Source organism: Dipodomys merriami, unplaced genomic scaffold, assembly GCF_024711535.1.
Source record: "Dipodomys merriami isolate MVZ:Mamm:240054 unplaced genomic scaffold, mDipMer1.0.p SCAF_42, whole genome shotgun sequence".
NCBI classification, from domain to species: domain Eukaryota; kingdom Metazoa; phylum Chordata; class Mammalia; order Rodentia; family Heteromyidae; genus Dipodomys; species Dipodomys merriami.
Window position 1 is genome coordinate 12,784,616 of NW_027205826.1, and position 18,378 is coordinate 12,802,993.

The following is an 18,378-nucleotide window of genomic DNA, read 5'->3' on the forward strand; positions in this document are numbered from 1 at the left end:
TTATGGGTGACTTTTATTCTAGCCAACAACTGGAGAGTTTGGCTTCACCAGTGGTCATTACTAAGGAGCCCTCAGCAAGACTAACAGCATATAACACTCCATCTGTCGCTTGCAGGGGAACTGACACCAAAGTTTAATCCAAATCTCAGAGGCCACACATAGCCAAAGCAGGCCATTGCTGTGGGATCTCAACTCATGAACTCTGAGAAAGTGTAAGGGGAAATTTAGGTGAACTATTAAGAAAATCAAAGCCTAAGTTTTCATTTTACAGTCTGTCTAATGTGTGACTGGGGGAGGGGATGTCGCTCAAAATTCTCCCTGGCTCTTCTAAAGCCAGAGCTGAGACCTTTTGCATGTACATTTAGAATTACCATGAATCCCACACAGAAGGGAGGGGTAAGAGGGAGTCCCGGGTTGTTGTACACAGCGTCCCACATCTCCAATGCCGGAATCCATTCTGGTCTCTTTGAACAAACAGGCCCATTTCTGTTTCTGGGGATGACTCTGGAGGCCTTTTGTATTTGAACACAAAAGCCTGTCACTGTCCTGTCAGATGAGGTTTGGAATGTTCCAACACAGCCTCTGTCTCCGGAGGCTCACTGCTAGACCTTCCTTCTCCTACCTGTCCCCTCATGGTAGGTAAGTAGTGGGCACAAAGAGAGTCTCATCAGTTTTGTTTTTCATTGCAAATCTAATCAAAAGCAAAGGTGATAGGGCCTTGTCAGGAAGTTCTATGCTGTTCATTCCAAATCCCAGTATCAACTGGGACTTTTTTTTTTTTTTTTTGGTCAGTCTTGGGGCTTGAACTCTGGGCCTGGGCGCTGTCCCTCAGCTCTTCAGCTCAAGGCCAGCGCTCTACCACTTGAGCCCCAGGGCAATTCTGATTTTTTGAGTGGTTTATTGGAGATAAAAATCTCACGGACTTTTCTGCCTGGAGCTGGCTTTGAACCGTGATCCTCAGATCTCAGCCTCCTGAGTAGCTAGGATTACAGGTGTGAGCCAGCAGTGCTCGGCTGGGATTTATTCTCAATGGCCAAGAAATTAATCTCTGAGAGGTGCTTAGGATGGAAAGGTGAAAAATGGTAACCAGACTCTTAGAATAGTTCCAGTCTTCAGGCACACGTGGATCAGAGTTTCTCCAAGCCTAAACAGGCTCCCCCGTGCCAACAATGATCTACACATAAGGTACCTGCACCAACTTCAAAGTGTTTGATTTTTTTTTAAGACAGGTAGGTTTCTGAAACTTCTCCTGGTACACCAAAGAGTTTATGATGATTAAGTTCTGCAAAACACATTTGCGACGTTCACTGGCTACAAACAACCTAATTCCAAGAAAGACTTGTAATCAAATACGGTTTCCTTTCGCCTATAATTTGATACGCCTGTAAATCTGGATGGCCTGGGATGCATCCCTTCCATAGTTCTCTACTTAGTAGATGTAATCTGTCTCTGCTTTACGAAATACTACTGCTTCACCGTTCTTCAGTTAGCCTCTTCATTTGTTGTTTTTTTTTAAAGGGCCAACTCTGTGACCACTTGTGGCTCTTCACTGAACTCTCATTCAACTCTACATTAAGATTGCCAAAGATTTTGTTTATTTTGCGAGTCACTCGCCTGAACAACAAGGAACGGTTCCTTCCTTGCCATTATCTGTGGTGTGGAAGCAATGGATGGATATTCCTACCCAAATCTCCTTTCCCAAAGCTGACACGAGAGTGGAGCCCAGCGGGCTGAGAAAGGATACCACCGGCACCTGGAAGAATTCAAATACTATGGAGGCAGGAAACCAGAAAACTCCCATTGACGAAAGGGAACTTTAATCTAGCACAAAAGCGTTTCTTTGTAGTCACAGCAGGATCTGTTGACATCGTACAGCTTTAGTGAAACAAAAGAACACACATCTTTAAAGTCAACACAGCTATCAAACCTTAAGCCATACATACACACACAGCACCGTTGTCGATCTTGTTCTGCATGAGATTGGTGGGCCTGAGGAGGGAAACAGGATCCTGTGGGGGCACTGGCAACAATGCCAAGCTCCAGGAACTCAGAATTGTGAAGGGAACATTTTTGTGGCAGATGCTTTTCCTAAAAAAACACTGTATCATCCAATAAATATTTGACTAAAATCCATTTGTGCTTTTGGGTGATGTTGACTGACTCCTTTCTGAGACCTAATAAGAAACAAGAAAGCGTCGGAGCAGGATTCCTCACAGCAAGCCTCGGTATTGTCATAAAATTTTAATTTAAAGCAGAAAACATGCTGATGTGTCAGTAATAGGCTTAAAATATTAAAGACTTCAAAACCCCCAAGCGCTTCTTCTCTGTATAACATTGGTGAATATATATATATATATATATCTTTGCTATATAATTTCAAAACATGGAATAGTTTCCCCTTTCTCTTTTCTATATATAATATATGTCTTCCAAAATACATTGTCAGTATTTATATCTGAAAAATACTGTACAAAAAAAGAACTCCCTATAATTACTCTGTATAAACATTAAACAATTTAACAATCTCTCCTTTTGGTCTATAGTAAACATTAAAATTGATTGGATAAAACCACAGTTTGTGACAACACCATTCCCTTCTGAGATACACCAGTGTCCTTGACATTCATTTTTGGAAGTCCACTTCATAAGAGCACACACGTTCAAAAGCAAATGGAGAATAAGAAACATAAGCTCCAGAATTGTTAATTTATGAGGCATTCAGAAATGACACCACGAGGAAAAAGTCTCTTACAAAACATCCGTTTTTTAACTTAACTGATTTTTTTTTAAAAAAAGCAAAGTATATTTCACACAAAAAATGTATATATTACCAAAAAAATGGGAGAACTAAATGAATCTTGAGTACTCAAATTGTTTTGAATATCATAGAGGGATATAGGAAAAGTTAACTAGAAAAATGGCAAAGGGATGGGTGTAGGTATGGGGAGACAATAAAACCAAACATATCAAAGTCAAAGGCTATTCCAAGATGCATTGCTAAGAGGGGGCTCGCATACTAGTAAACTAACCCCTGATCCTTAGACCTCCAGAGCTCTCTGTCTCCCTGTCCTGAGGATGTCTGGGTCATGCTCGAATGCATTACTTTAATTTTTTTTGTTTTTTTTTTTCTTTAAAAGACAGAGCAATTCTTAGGTAGGGAAAATATCCTAAGTCCACTAGTAGTACTCAGGCAGCATGCTCTAGCGTACAATAGGATTATTGCTTTAGGTACAGACGCAGCAAAACCACACTCTGTTCTATAGTAGTATTCTTACTTATCTGGGGTTGGTAGAATTAAAAGGAAACTTAGTAGATAGCAGTAAGTAAATATGAGATCTAGTGAACCTAAACAGCACTTTAAATTTGAAGACAATTATCACCAAAACTGGAAGGGAGGGGGAAAAACTGAGGAAAGCAACCTATAAATGAATAGAGCTGCAATGTAGTGCTTCAGGTATTTTGTGTACCTTACTAGAACTGGTAACTCACAGATTCAACAGAAACAAGAGCTTGTGCTCTTGAAAAACTCCACTGCTTTTCCTGGGCCCTCCTTAGTGAAGTCACACAGAGCCCTGGAAGAGTGTGTTAGCTGGAACATGAAGAGAGGCAGAAGAAGGGCAGGAGGGGAGAAGGGGAGGGAGAACCCCATCAGAGGTCTCCCAAGTCTAGTAAAAACATGGCACCGTTCTTGTTTGGAACTAGAAGACAATGAGAGGACCATCTAGAAAATGGCAAGTGCAAAGGGACACACATACACACAACGCACGCACACCACTGACCACACATGGGAGCACAAGCCATGTATGCACACACACACACATACACATACACACACATGGATGCACACTGAAATGTGAGTCAGTTGTGTTTATGCCTCTGGTAAAGTGCTGATGTCAGAAAGGTTGGTTTGGGTGTGGTGCTACCAGACAGGAAACAAAGCTTTCCATCTATTCAAAAGACAGCCCGCAAATAAAACCCAAATGCCATTCTACAGGGGCCCGTGCCTGGCCTCGTACTTGGCGAGTATGTTCTTGCATTTGCCCAGCTCCTTTCTCAAGTCAGCCACCTCCTGGCGGAGAGCCGAGTTCTCCTTCTCCAGGAACGAGGCCCTGATGGCTATCTGATTCTCCTTCAGCCGCCGGGCATCACGGGAACGCTTGGCCGCCATGTTGTTCTTTCTGCGCCTTGCCCAGTACTTGTCATCCTGCTCATTAGTTACAGAAGGGAAAAGAAACAAGATATTAGATTTCAACAGCTCCGAAAAGTAACTAGGGTGCTGGCAGCCATCTGGGGTGGTGCTGAGATTCCAACCCAGGTTTCTTAACTCCTGTGTCCTTCTTAACTCCTGTCTCCATTCTGAGAGAATGGTACTTAAGCGATGGCTTCCTTCTTGGAGCCAGGGACTTGCGGTGAACTCTTTGTCAATGTCTCTTAGCTACCTTAATGAATATGCTAGTGCTATATCAGTTCCACTTTCAGGATTTGATCTAAGAACAACCTTCATGCATGTGCATAGACATGGACATGTAAGTTTTACTGTATAAACTTTATAAAAGAAAAAAGTAGAAAAAATAATTATCTGTAAGAGATTTAATAACAACGTTATTAAACAGAGTTATTAACAGAGTTAACACAAAGAGATATTCTGCAACTGATAAAAAAATAATAATAACCCAGTGGAACTACAAAGTGTTCATAAAATACCATTATGTAGGTGGATACCATTGCAATCTGCTGATAAATATGTATGGTTTCATCCCAATTTGATTAAAAAATGTAATACAATTTATCCATAGAAAGAAGCCCCAAATTTTATATATATATATATATATATATATATAAATACCAAGCTATAAACATAGTGCCTGTAAAAGGAGGGGAAAGGGGTTGGAACACAGAGGCAAAAGAAAGAAACATCTACCCTTCTGAACTATCAAAATATATAATGGCCATGTACACTCTGATAGTGAAAATAGAAATTTGAATTTAAAAAAATACCTCTAACCCGCCACTAGTGAATGTACTCATATTGGTGGCTAGCACTTAAATAAATGACTTTAATTTCCTGTTTAACTGCTCTCAGCTGCCCCAGTTAATACTTAGCTGTAGTTAATCTGAAAGGCAATCCTCCCTCTCACCGCCCCATTACTGTTCCCTCTACGGAAAGCAGAAGCAAGCTGCCTGGGGAGTCGAAGGGGAATCTTCTTTTAGTCCTTCACGATTCACTGGTGGTATCACTCGATGAATTTTGCGACTTCCTTTCAACAACCTGCTACAACAATTTCCTCAGTCCTAGGCAAAGCTCACACCTGCATGGTGACATGCCACCTGGAATAAATGGGTGATGCCAGCTCTTCCTCTCCCCTCAGATTCCTAAAGGAAGTTAGCATCAGATGGGGCCCAAGGCTGTAAGGAAAGTCCAAAACCAGTGGTCCACACCTAGACTTACCTATTACCTTCATCAGGTATGTGCTCTATACCCAAGGTGCAAGAAGAAAGGTGTATGTAGGGACTTACTGGCTACGGCTCCAAAACTGACACTGTTATCTTATGTATAAAACACCACTAGCCTTCTATACATTTCACAATACTATATTACAGGATGAAAAAGCTGATCTTCATAATCGCTGAATTCTTCTTAGGAAGGCAGCTACCCTTTAAAGAATATCTGAGTGAACCATCTTGGACAGGTATGCTAGGGTTACTGGCAGAATTGGTTGTCTGTGTTTTTCTTTTTTCTTTTTTTTTGGTCCAGTTGTGGGGCCTGAACTCTGGGCCTGGGTGCTGTCCCTTAGCTCTTTAGCTCAAGGCTAGCGCTCTACCACTTGTGCCACAGCGCCACTTCTGGCTTTTTTTTTCTGCTTATGTGGTGTTGAGGAATCGAACCCAGGGCCTCATGCATGCAAGGCAAGTGCTCTACCACTGAGCCAACTTCCCAGCCCTTGTCTGTGTTTTTCACAGGAAGTGGGAAATCTAGAAGGAAAGGGAGAGAGGCTAAGAGAAGCCAGGAGAGCCAATGACATTACAGGTGAGGGAGAAAGAGCCCAAAGGTATATTTACAACAGCAAAGCCTCCATTTCAGATGCAAGGTGTTTCATTACTTGGGGGTGATTCCCTTATTCTACCTTCTTTGTAGTATCAGAAAACCTACCATTCTTGGCAGTGTGTCCAGAAGTGGTTTCCAAGAATAGTGCAAAGAGGAGCTGACTTAAGATAGACCGGAACCTCCCCACAAGGGAGCAGGAGTCCAGGAGATGAGGGAGCCCACCAGAACAAGCCCCTGAGAAACTGTAGAAACTGCGTATGGTGAAGGAGGGAACCAGCGCTCCATCACAGGCCCTGGACTTGGTGGCGTGTGACAATCCTGATCAAGTCTTAGAGATCAAGGAGTTGGCCACTGAGCCCAGAGTGACAATCAGCTTTTTTGGTGTCTTTCTTAGAGTTTCTAAAATGCTTTATTTCTGGCTCACCTGTTCACATAGACAGATGAACTAGCAAAGGTGTGAATATTTTTATGTCAAGTGAATATATGAGACCTTTAGAAGTACTATTGTGGCTGTCTCCTACAAAGGCGGGGGGGGGGGGGGGGAGAGAACAAACCAAAACAACAAACCAAGAGATGGATGGCCGATTTTGTTTCTGTCCATTCCCTACCTGCAGTATGAAAAGGTCAGGCCTGGCCACAAAAGGACAGCACAGATGGTTTTACGTGGCCTTTCTTGTTGCCAAGGTTACCTGGGCTATTCTGTAATCCTACTCTTTGCTTTGATCAGGTATATTTGGAGATTCAGTGAAGGTCTGGCTGGAGGTTCTACCTACTACTCAGCAGCATCCTCTCAAACTCTCCTTCCATCAAGAGGAAATCCAAGCTTAAAGGGCTTCCTGGTTTAAGTTAAGAGACAAGGCTCTGGAAAACACACAGAATCGGAACAGGAAGAACACGGGACACAGGAGATATCCAATTGAAAGAAGGTAGCTATTTGCCTTGGGCCAGATTTCACAGCACATCTATCTTGGCCCATCCAGTCTGATTATCAATGCTGTGGGTAGTTTAGGTTTTTCTGACATTTTTGACTATGTAATTTCCCTTTTTGGATTCTTGACATGACAGCTCTTGACCTGTCATCCAAGGGCCTCTGTAGGATCCCTTTTCAGAGTGAACATCCTGCAATGACCTTTCTGGAAGCTAGACAACCTGGGAGCCAGCCTTACTCTAAAAGTAGAGTTCACCTCAGTTCCCCTCTCGACTTGTCCACTTCCTCAACTTCAAAGAGGCATCACTGCAAGGCCCCTTTCAGTCTTGACACATTTCCATCCTGCCACCGCGAAGGTGCTCTCTGGATATGTGGGTGACAGTGGTGATTTGAGCTACCAGGCAGGGATGTCCGTCTTTTGTGCTCTTTCTCGATTGAAAAAAGAAATCAGGAGGAATTGGATCTAAATCAATTCATACAATGTCTCAAATTCCCATTTTTCCCAGCTGAGGAGTGTCTTTACACATGAACCATATTTAAGTTTGGGAAATGGGGGTCAGACATTAGAGTTAATTAGGCCTAATTCCAAGGCCTTGAATATCTATAATCATATCTCTATTGTCTGTGTGATTGGAAAGAAGTATAACCAAAAAGAAAGCCTCATGATGCAGCTAATCATAAACAGTTCTACATTGGTCTAAGGAGACGAGGCAGGATTTGGGAAAGAATTTTCACCCTGAGATATCACAAAACTGTCAGATTAACTTGAAGCTCTGTTGGACTTCTTAAGCTACATGCCTGTCCCCTTCCATTTGAGCAGTGCACCAACCAAGAAATAAGCTCAAGTGGTCATTGCTTGCAATATAAAGTGAACATGGCATATAAATAAGCGCCAGGGACTCCACCAGCTTCATTCACCATATCTCATCCTGTCATCCAAGGTTATCAAGGTGGAAGGAGGCTCAATCTCTGTCTGTTATTCTGTTCAGGGAAATTGTAGAATTACCAGAAAATCCCAAGAAAGGAAGGAAGCCCTGGGTGTGTAGGGGTTGGGGGGGGGGGAACTTTTGAAGTCCAGAAGGCTTGCCCAAATGATTTTCTCTCTCTTTCCTCCAATCATGGAAGAGCCTGATTTGCATTAACTACCAAGGCGGTAGACCGTGGGGATTCTAACCTGGAGGAGAGCGGCCAAGTTGGTTTCTTCCACGGGCTTAACATGTCACACCCACATCTTACTGATTCTCCTCATTTCTGTTCAGTATCAAAGGCACAAAAGCATTACTTCACAAGACACCCAGAGAGGAAGCAATGTGCCAAAAAAAAAAAAAAATCAGGACCAGACATTCCCTTTATTTTGCCTCTTCATCCCACTCTCCATTTGCCCAAAGCCTGATTACCAGTTCCAATTTACCTTCAGATCATCAGGGATGAAGACTTTGCGAGCTTTCTTAATCATGGGTTGTGGCTTCAGTTCTTCTTCAGAGAACTTGCGTTTGCGAGGGTCAAACATTTCCTGCCCAGGGATGCTGGAGAGGGCAAGATCTGCTGGGTCTGGCTCATAACCCACCGGAACCTGGATGGTGTCAGGATCAATGGGACTCGGTGTATTGCGGTTTGCTGGCAACAGCTGGCCTGGAACAACATAGAAGTTTTTAATACGCATGTACCCCGGGTTGACAGAGTGGACAGTGGTACTTGAGGAGGAGTGGCAAGAGTCTTAAAGTAACATCTTCACCATGTTTCCTATTCATCTTCACTGTTATTTCTGAGAGCCTCGCAGGCTGAATACGACTTGAGTCAAGTCACAGGAAGCAAAACAAAAGACCCATATACACCTCTTCACAAACTGCGGGTGGAGCAATGCATCTTCACATTCTTTCCTATCACACACATTCGGGGGGCACCAACAGTATGCTGGCAAGAGTTCACTGGTTTTTACATGTAAGTTGTTTCTCACGTGAACTGTGGGAAAAGACCTATAATTAACCCTTGGTATAGAGTAGTAAGCTGTGAGATGGAAATAAATCTCATCTGCTTTCAGAGGGTGGGGAACAGCGCTTAACACAAAGGAGGTTAAGGTTACAGAGCACGTCCTTGTTTCCGCTGCATTTTGAGATAGGCAGTAAAATAACGAAAAGGTCTTCCAGGCACACAGACAAGACAGATGCTTGCATCTGTGAAAAGCCACCAGACAGTCTTCAGTAGTTGCAGGACTGAGTCGAAAGACAAGATGGAGTAAGGAGACGCGACTGACCTGGCCGCCAGAAAAGGCTCCGAATGTTGCCGAAAGATCCTGAGAAGTGAAATAACAACTAGATGAAGTTTGGAAGAAAGACCCAAGCTGTGCAACGCAACGACTGAAGGAGAGACAGATCAGATAGAAGGCTGAGCAGCTTCTAGAGGCTACTGAGTTCTGGACTGGATGCTGTCGAGCTAGTTCTGGCCTGTGCCTCTTGACTCTACCCTCCCTCCCCCCCAAAAAAAGCTCATCTTAGCCAGTCAATGCATGAACACATGACTAATGGTAGCGGAGATGGTGAGAAAGGGGCACATTTGAGAACATATTTAACAAACCAGAAAGGCCATAATGGAGACTACGTAACTTCTACTTGAGCATTAGACAGGCTTCATCCCTGAGATGCTCAAATATCCTTGGAACTATAGCTTAATTGTGTTTCTGACTATGTCTTACTGGAGAAAGTGAACTTAGTAACAGGTCAAAACATTTAGGCTGAGAGCTCTCTATCGTCACTTCTATTTTTAATCATTCCTTTCATGTCCAGCGCATAAATGAGAGGACACAACGTGGCTGTGTATGGCCCATTTCCTCTTCCTTCCTCCCTGTCAGTGTGTGAAATACCCCCTAGGTCTCATCAAAACCTACCCCAGCCGGCCACCAGTGGCTCACGCCTGTAATCCTAGCTATTCAGGAGGCTGAGATATGAGACTCACTATTTTAAGTCAACCCTAGCAGGAAAGCTTGTGAGACTCTTATATCCAATTAGTCACAGAAAAATCCAGAAGTGGTGCTGTGGCTCCGGAGGCAGAGTGTTAGCCTTGAGCTAACACTGGACCCAGTGCAAGGCCCAGGACCAGCAAAACAAAAACAAAAAACCTACCCCAGTTGAAGCACAAATTCATTGGCTTGGATTCTAGAAAGACTGAAATCTTGTGTGTTTGTTTTCTGGAAGGTCCTCATAGGGCGCTTGCACAATGAATGCTCTGGGTGACCTTCTAGGTCCCTACTCTCCCTACGTACGTTGCTTGCCAAGGGTATTGGCAGAGGATGGTGAGTTCTTAATAGCCACGCTTCTGCTCAGCTCCAGCTTCTAGACTGCTGAGTTTTATACTGGATAGTGTCAAGGCTAAATGTGATTTGTGTCCCTTGATACTGCCTCGGAAAAATGAGCCACATCTCAGTCAAACAAGGATGATACTTCCCTTGTAGAAACTGTGAAATAAAAAAACTACCCAACAACTATCACAACAACCCTCACAGACATGTCCCTTGTTCTCCTATTCTTTTAATGAATACTTCCCAAATCTAATTGTTCCAAGTAGCTCCAAGCTCCTCCTACATATTTTGGTATTCTATTTGTCAATATTGACCCCCCACACACACACTTTCTACAGAACCTTTCCCAGTGTTCTTTTGCTCTAGCCCTTATCCTACAGAAGAAGTAGGTCAGTCCTACCTGCCTGAAGAATGGACAAAATATAACTGGACCACAGCCCAGGAAAATGGCCTCCTTGGTGCCAAACAGCAAAGGAAAGAAGGCTGAAAAAACAGAGCCAAGTCTTTTTTACTTCCTAGAGACTCTCCTGCCATCCTATTTGTTTATCCATGTTTTGTGTTACTTTCACTCTGCTGGACTTGTTTTCCCCCCCTTTATTCCAAACTGTAACAGTGTCACTTGATCTTGGAGAAAGATGCTTTTATGGTAGTTTCCTGACCCTTGTGAATTTTCCAAGTTTTAAATGAAGAATCATCATTTAAGAATGCATCATTGAGCCGGGCGCTGGTGCTTACACCTGTAATCCTAGCTACTCAGGAGGCTGAGATCTGAGAATGGCAGTTCAAAGCCAGCCCAGGCAGGAAAGGCCAAGGGACTCTTGTCTCCAATAAACCCCTTCCAGCAAGTTAGGCAAACACTCCATCCCTGAGCTGCATGCTGAGCCCCCTTCCTTATGTCTTGGTTTTTTGAACACATAAGTGATTTAAACTAAATGAGACTACATTGCCAATCTATCACAAATTGCTTTTTCAACCTATCCATTTTGCATATGCAGTTTCCCACATTAGTACAAATAGTATTGTTATGGGAAAGTCAGCACAACTATCTGTATCTTAGGCCTTGGGTGTGTTGAGATATTCAGGCAAGATAGGAAACATAGTGAAAATGATAGGAAAGTTTAACAATAACAGCAAAAGTACATTTGTCTACAGCAGAGCAGGTCTTCTCAGAGATTGGTGATGTACTTCTTTACCCAGGTCTGTAGGGGTTTCAGGAGAGGTGTTTAGAGAGCCTTTCATAAGTTTATCAAGAAAGCATTAAGCCGGGAGCTGGTGGCTCACACCTGTAATCCTAGCTATTTGGGAGGCTGAGATCTGAGGATCACAGTTCAAAGCCAGCCCGGGCAGGAAAGTCTGTACGACTCTTATCTCCAATTAACCACAGGAAAACCAGAAGTGGCGCTGTGGCTCAAGTGGTAGAGTGCTTGCCTTGAGCTGAAGAGCTCAGGGACAGTGCCCAGGCCCAGAGTTCAAGCCCCATGACTGATTAAAAAAAAACAAAAACAAAAAGCCTTGAGTCTTTTGTTAGTTATACTCCATCACAAACCCCACCACAAACATTTTGCAATAGGAAAACCTATTTGTTGGTAAAAAGTCCTTCCAGATAAAACCTTATTTTATCATGTGCAGCCTTTCTAGCAAGAGAATGTCTTCATGTCCCATCATTATCCCATCAAGATTACCTAAGTATAACCCTAACACTAACCTGCTGTAACAGCTTTTAGCCTTTGGGTTTTTGCCCTTGCCTGCCTGTTTCAATTTTTGGAACATTTCTTTGTTTGTGGAATGAAACTTTTTTTTTTTTTTTGGTCCGGTCGTGGGGCCTGAACTCTGGGCCTCAACGCTGTCCCTCAGCTCTTCAGCTCAAGGCTAATGCTCTACCACTTAAGCCACGGCGTCACTTCCGGTTTTTTTTTCTTTTTTGCTTATGTGGTGCTGAGGAATCGAACCCAGGGCCTCGTGCATGCAAGGTAAGCGCTCTACCACTGAGCCACCTTCCCAGCCCTGAAACATTTTTTTTGTGTATAAAACCTTTTTATCTTTTTTTTTAGATAAGCTTCTCCTCAAATAAGTATCACCTCATTTCCTACTGACTGGTTCCTTTTTTACTTCTTCATCTGTCCACATAGTGCGGTAGGAAGGTATGTAAACTTTATTGTGGCTTGAATGTTTTAAAAGGTCCTTTTAAACACTTTTATTTAGCTTCACATGACTAAGAGCTACGGATGACTAACATAACAAACTTATCTATCTTAATACAAGAAGAAAGCAAAAGGGAAAGGGGAAAAAAAACTTCCAAAGGACTTTGTACAGCCAAAACGATATTAGTGCCATTTGCAAGAGGGCAAAAAGGGAGAAAATACACAAAAAGCCCTGAATCTTTACATATTAACTCTGTAAGTTATAGTTTACAAAAGGAAACCTGATAGGTAATTATTTGGCCTAAGCTGACACAGGAGATAAGAGGAGGAACTTCCACTGTCATGCAAGTTCTGCGACATAACAGTCCAGAAATAGTAAAAGTGAAAAGATGCTCTGCTAGTTTCTTCAGAATCCGAAGAGAATTAAGTCACTTGCTCCTGAGTGTACATGGGGGACAGGGGGACCTCCTCAAATCTCCTGGTTGGCTTGTCAAATAAAGATCAGAGTCTTTAAAAAGGAACAGTGCAAAATGCACATGGATAATGAGAGAAGCATCGGTTTACTACAGCAAGAGTAAAACGAAAGCACTTCCCATGTTGTGGGAGTGAGCTACGTAAAAGAGCTCCAGGTCCTGAGGAAGCGGTGTTGGGACAGTTTACAGCTGGTTTAGGCTGAGGGAAGGGCCAGACAGTTCTGTCCACATGAGGGGCCGGCTCAGTGATGAGCAATTTGGAGTAGCAAGGGGTTTTTAGTTTTGCTTTACATTTATTAGTTCAGCTTATAGTTTTCTTCATGTTAACCTTTCACGGTTTTGCTCAGCTTTTCAAACTTACATGTTTTATACTAGTCGCAACTGCTGTAAATTCCCTTACTGCCTAGTAAGTTATTGCTGGCAGAAGAAAGCTACTGGTTTGAAAATGCTGGGTTTGTTTCTAGCTATTTTATGACTCTCCTACTATTTCTATTTCTTTTTTTTTACGGAGACAGGGTCTCACTATATAGCTCCAGTGGCCTTAAATTTGCTATCTAGCCCTGGCAGGTCTCAAACTCATGACCTGCCTGCCTCAGCATCCTGAGAGTTGGGAATACAAGCCTGAGCCACCACACCCATGCTTAGTTATAATAGCTCTAACTGCTCTTAGGTTTTAGATGAATGATCTTCTCTTCTACCACAAAAGCCAGTTATGGATTCTTTTCTAGGTTTGTAAATCCCAATTTATTTAAAACAAATTGTTTAATTTCGCTACATTAGCTGCAAGATGATGCGTGTGGAAGGTGGTGAGACCAATAATCCCACTTGTCCTAGATTGCAGTGGAAATGCTTTAATGCTTCACACCCTGAAGTATGACGGTTTGTTCTAGCATCCTAGAAGATACAGCTGGACACGTTAAAAGAAATTCCACCCCATTCCATTGTACTAAATGTTTTATGAAAGCTGGACCCAATGTATTATTAAATTTCTTTATGTGCCTTTTCTCTTACTATTGATTGAGACCATCGTGTGGGTTTCTTCCTGCATTTGTTTAACCTTGAGCTTGGTATTTATCCAAGGCTTTTTAAAAATGATCCAGGGTAGACAAGATCATTGTGTAGTTTCTGGGATCCTGAGAGTCATTGTTTTCTACTTGTAGAAGCATCAAGACAAAAGTCACTTCCAGAAATGCCAAGGATTTCTGGAGGAAAGGGTGGAACAAAGGGCTTGAAGGAATCTGGAAAGAGATGAGAAGTCACCTCCTTACCCGTTAGTCTTCACTTTTGTGTCAGACAAGAAGGTTTTGCTTCTTGTGAGGTGAAATCCAATCCAGTGCACACAAATGCTCTACCCTTGAGCTACATCCCCAGCCTTTTGCTCTCCGCTCTAGTCATACATAGGGTGCTAGGGTGCGACTAAACCTCCAAAGAATACAAGTGAAAACAAAAAGATAATCCTTAATTCTTATTATTCATTAGAGCTTAGCAGTGTGTGTTCCATTACCTGAGTAGCTAGCAGTCATCAATGAATGGGGACAATGGTAATCTATGTCCTGTCCTCTCAAGTCAATGCTTTTTGTTTATAATATTTCACTGTAAAGTAAAAAAATACAGTTTTCTGTACTACTTAATACTTTAGGCCAGTTGTAACACACTTCCAGCCCTTTTCATTGCTCCTAATTTAGGCAGTCAAGTGAGCAAGACATTGTAGTCATAGTAGTCATATCAAAACCGACACCATATCCCAGTATTTGTCTTTGGTGCATATGGGCAAGTGGACGAACATTATCCTCTACCAAGAAAGGCTGAGAAAAGAAGGGAAAAACATTCTTATTTTGGCTAGAAGGGTCTCTTTAACACTGACAGGTGAAATCCCTTGTAATTCAAAGTTTATTCTCAGATCCTTCTCTCCTGCCTGCCTCACTCTGTTCTCCATCACCAGTTTGCCATTGGTTTCTAAGACCCTAAAGGATCATAATTTGCATTTGCAATAGCATCTTTCACTCTGTATGGAACCCAGCAAAGGAGCTCACATCCTACCTCCTTTTAATACAAATAATCCCTGCTTCAGAAAGTCCCTTTTTTTTTGGTCAGTCTGGGACTTGAACTCTGGGCTTGGGCGCTGTCCCAGAGCTCTTCCGCTCAAGGTGAGCACTCTACTGCTTGAGCCACAGTGCCACTTCCGGTTTTCTAGTGGTTTATTGGAGATAAGAGTCTTTTGGACTTTCCTGCCAGGGCTGGTTTTGAACCATGATCCTCAGATCTTAGCCTCCTGAGTAGCTAAGATGACAGGTGTGAGCCACAGGCACCTGCAGGGAGCCAATTAACGTGGTGACATGCCTGGGTCAGTGAAGAATGTGTGTGTAGTCTGTCACAGGGATTAAATCAGAACCTCTCCCAGGTACGTTCAAAGGTTATGGCCCATGGGACTATTATCTCCTGCACAACAGTCTGCCAAGGCAGTTGGGTCCTGACAGGCAAAGGTTTTACCTTCTTTGACCCCAGGCTTGTTCCAAATAACCTTGTGGTTCCAGCCAGTCTATTTCTCCAACCCTTGAGTCTGGGCCAACAGACTGTGGCATTAGTAACTGAGTGTCAGATGCAGAGCTGGGTCTGGAGAGCCTTTGCATGTTCCTGTCTCCCTGTAGCCTTTCTGTCAACGCCATGAACATGTCCAGGCTAGCTTGCTGGAGGAGAAGGGTCATGTGGAGTAGGCCAGCTTAGGTTAGCTCAATCACCTGCTTCCCCAGAGGTGTGAGTCCAACCAGGTTGAAAAAGCCATAGACTGACCTACAGCAACTGTATATGCATAATCAACAAACCCTGATTCGTGTATGCTGCTGAGTTTGTGTGACTGTTTGATGAGTGTTACCATGGCCATCAATGGCTGAACCAAGAGCACACACAGGGAGATGCTTACAGTCACGTTAAACGTGGTAACAGGAGTGAAATGTGTTCAGACAGTGGTGAGGCCATGAAGTGAGCCATGCTTGGGTTTGAATTCTGATTCTGCAGCCTGAAAGTAATATACACTTGGGCCTGTGTGAATAAAAGGCCAAAACAAAACCCCCACATTTGATAGGGTTGTGTGAGAAATGAATGAAATACCATACATCAGTAAAGGCCTCAGAGCAATGCACGGTACTCGGGAAGTCCTCCATATAAGGTCTACATGTGAAGACAAATATAAAATACAGACACAACCGGATCACAGAGACTTCAAAATAAACTGTGCAAACTCTTGCTTGTGTCTAAGCCTGCTTCTCTGGACTACTGTAATGTCCTCCTGACCATCCTTCCTCCTCCTGCTCATATTCCTGTAGTGCCACAGAGCTGCCTGAAGACATGCTCCAAGTAAAGGCCATCTCCTGTTACCAAGCAGGGATTCCTTTTCCATGTGCTAACATTAGAGACCACTGCCCCTCCCCCACCGCCCCCCACTGCCCTGTCTCTTGCTTCTTGAAGAAATGAGGAGGAAGGAGGAAGAGGAAGGGACCAAAGAGCTGGAGACAAATGGGGTAGAAGGAGAAAACAAAGAGGTAAAGGAAGAAAAAGAGCAAAATGTGTGTTGCTATGCTGCAGGCCTGCTGCTTTATCCAATTAAGAAATACAGTTGATAAGCCGAGCAAGCTGGCCCTGGCCCAGAGGCTTCACACCCCAAAGGATGCGGCAGATGCTCACACCCTAGTGTGTCAGTGCCCCAAGCGAGGTATGGGATGGCAGGGAGCAGGAGGGAGGAACGGGAGAGAGGGGAGCGAATTAGGAGACCAAAAGTGGAACAGAGAATAACTAGAAGAAAGGAAGGAAGGAAGGAATAAAAAAAAAAGGGACAGGTGGAGGTACCCAAGGCAGAAGAAGGAAGAAAGGAGAAGAGACACAGGAAAGTATTAGTCAAAGATGAAACCGGATGTCCTTCTAAACCCATCATCTTCTAGGAGCTTGTCTTGTCTGGAGTTTTTTATTTTCAAGGGTCCTAGAGCCTGACGTAGTGTTACATTCTATTCTCTCTCCCTCCATCCCTCCCTCCCCCCAGATCCCTCCCCCCTTTTCCCTTCCCATTTCTTTCTCCTCTCTGCCACATTTTTTGTACATGGTACCCAGAAAGTGTTCTCTCTTAGGACTGCAGAACAATTATACCGAAAGGCTCACTGTAAAGATGCCTTTGATCTCAGCGGCTCTTATCCAACGAGTCCCTTCACAGAGCAACAAGCTGTCGACAGAAACAAGGGAAACACATTAACACCTTAAAGCCAGCTCCTTCCTTGAGCTTAAACTTCAGAACACAATCCAACTGAGCCCACTGTGCCCATGGTGCAATCAATGTTAGTAGTGTTGACAGGTCACCGGGTGGACCCCTAGTTCCCAGCAGGCCCTCAAGATGTACCACCTCAGTTAATCCTCATAATAACTCTATGAGGAATGGAATTGATTAATAAAGGAAACAGAAGGCTCAAGGGCAAGCCAGGGACGGAGGCTGGCTTGGACTCACACAAGGTCACTTATCCTAAGAGAGAAAAAGTGGAGAGTGAGGGATGAAGCCGCAGGCATGGGGTCACACAGCTGGAAATCTGGGCACCAGGATGGGTGTGACTCAAGTTGGCCTGACACCAAGCTTCCCACTGCCCTTCACTTCCCTCTCAGAGAGGCAGCTGGAGAAGAAAGGGCAGTCTCTCCAGAGGTCTTTCTCTTCAGCCTCAACAGATGCCTGGGTATGAGCTAGTCCTCCAAAGAGGCACAGCTTCCATTCAGAACATGAACTCCCAGGAACTACAGGAAGCCACCTCCTTTTCTCTCTTTTCTTCTTTGACCTCCTCTGCCTTCTTTACAACCATAGTCCCTACACGGCGAGCTTGATGCCAAGGGCAAGACTGTATCTAACCAAACAGAGCTGAGCCATGGGGCTCCTGTCCCTGCAACCCCTCGAGCATTGTATATGTAAGAAGAAACATCTGGGTAAGCAAGACACTAGGCCTAGTTATGAGACAGCTGAGGAATGCTGGCAGAAAGGGAGACAAATACGTCCTGCTATGTGTATAGGAAGTCGGCTACACAGCTCACTTCATGGGAAAGAGTATTACATGTCTATAACCTTAAGTGATGAGTAGGCCCATTCGTGTTCTCTTTGAGTTGGGGTAGAGACACTTGTAATATTGTTCTGATGCTCTGTCCCCATCGTGGGTCTCTCTGCTGGGTCTGGAGGAGACAACACAGCTCATCAGAAAACACACAGACAGATCAAAGCTTTGCCCAACACCCGCCCCACCCCCCCAGCTCTGGCTGAGGCTTGTTTTGCCCTGCAGCCCTGTCAAGTGGAGGAATCGCTCCCCTTAAAGGGTTGCTGAGGCTAGACAGCAATGAGAGAAGGCCCCTGTAGTAGGTTTGGAGACCTGACGTCCCTCCTGTCCTGTTTTCCTCTAGTCCCCACTCCAGCTAAGCCTGTTAGACATCAACACACATGACCCTGTGCCCAGGACAAGCACTTTGCCTTGAGGTGG

The 18,378-nt window shown here is 43.8% G+C and overlaps 1 protein-coding gene across 5 annotated transcripts in view; it reads right to left on the reverse strand.

The window, feature by feature from the left end:
• Positions 1 to 1,800: 1,800 nt before the first annotated feature.
• The window catches only part of Hlf (HLF transcription factor, PAR bZIP family member), a 53,454-nt gene continuing 36,876 nt past the window's right edge, over positions 1,801 to 18,378 (reverse strand). For 4 of the 5 annotated variants that reach the window (XM_069993254.1, XM_069993257.1, XM_069993256.1 and 1 more), the window contains exons 3-4: positions 8,386 to 8,606; positions 1,801 to 4,207 (exon numbers count right to left, since the gene is read on the reverse strand). In XM_069993254.1, the coding sequence (XP_069849355.1) occupies positions 3,989 to 4,207; positions 8,386 to 8,606 (440 nt within the window). In that variant the 3' untranslated portion in view covers positions 1,801 to 3,988. The remainder of the gene's footprint in view (positions 4,208 to 8,385; positions 8,607 to 18,378) is intronic. The other variant, XM_069993255.1, reaches the window with a different exon arrangement.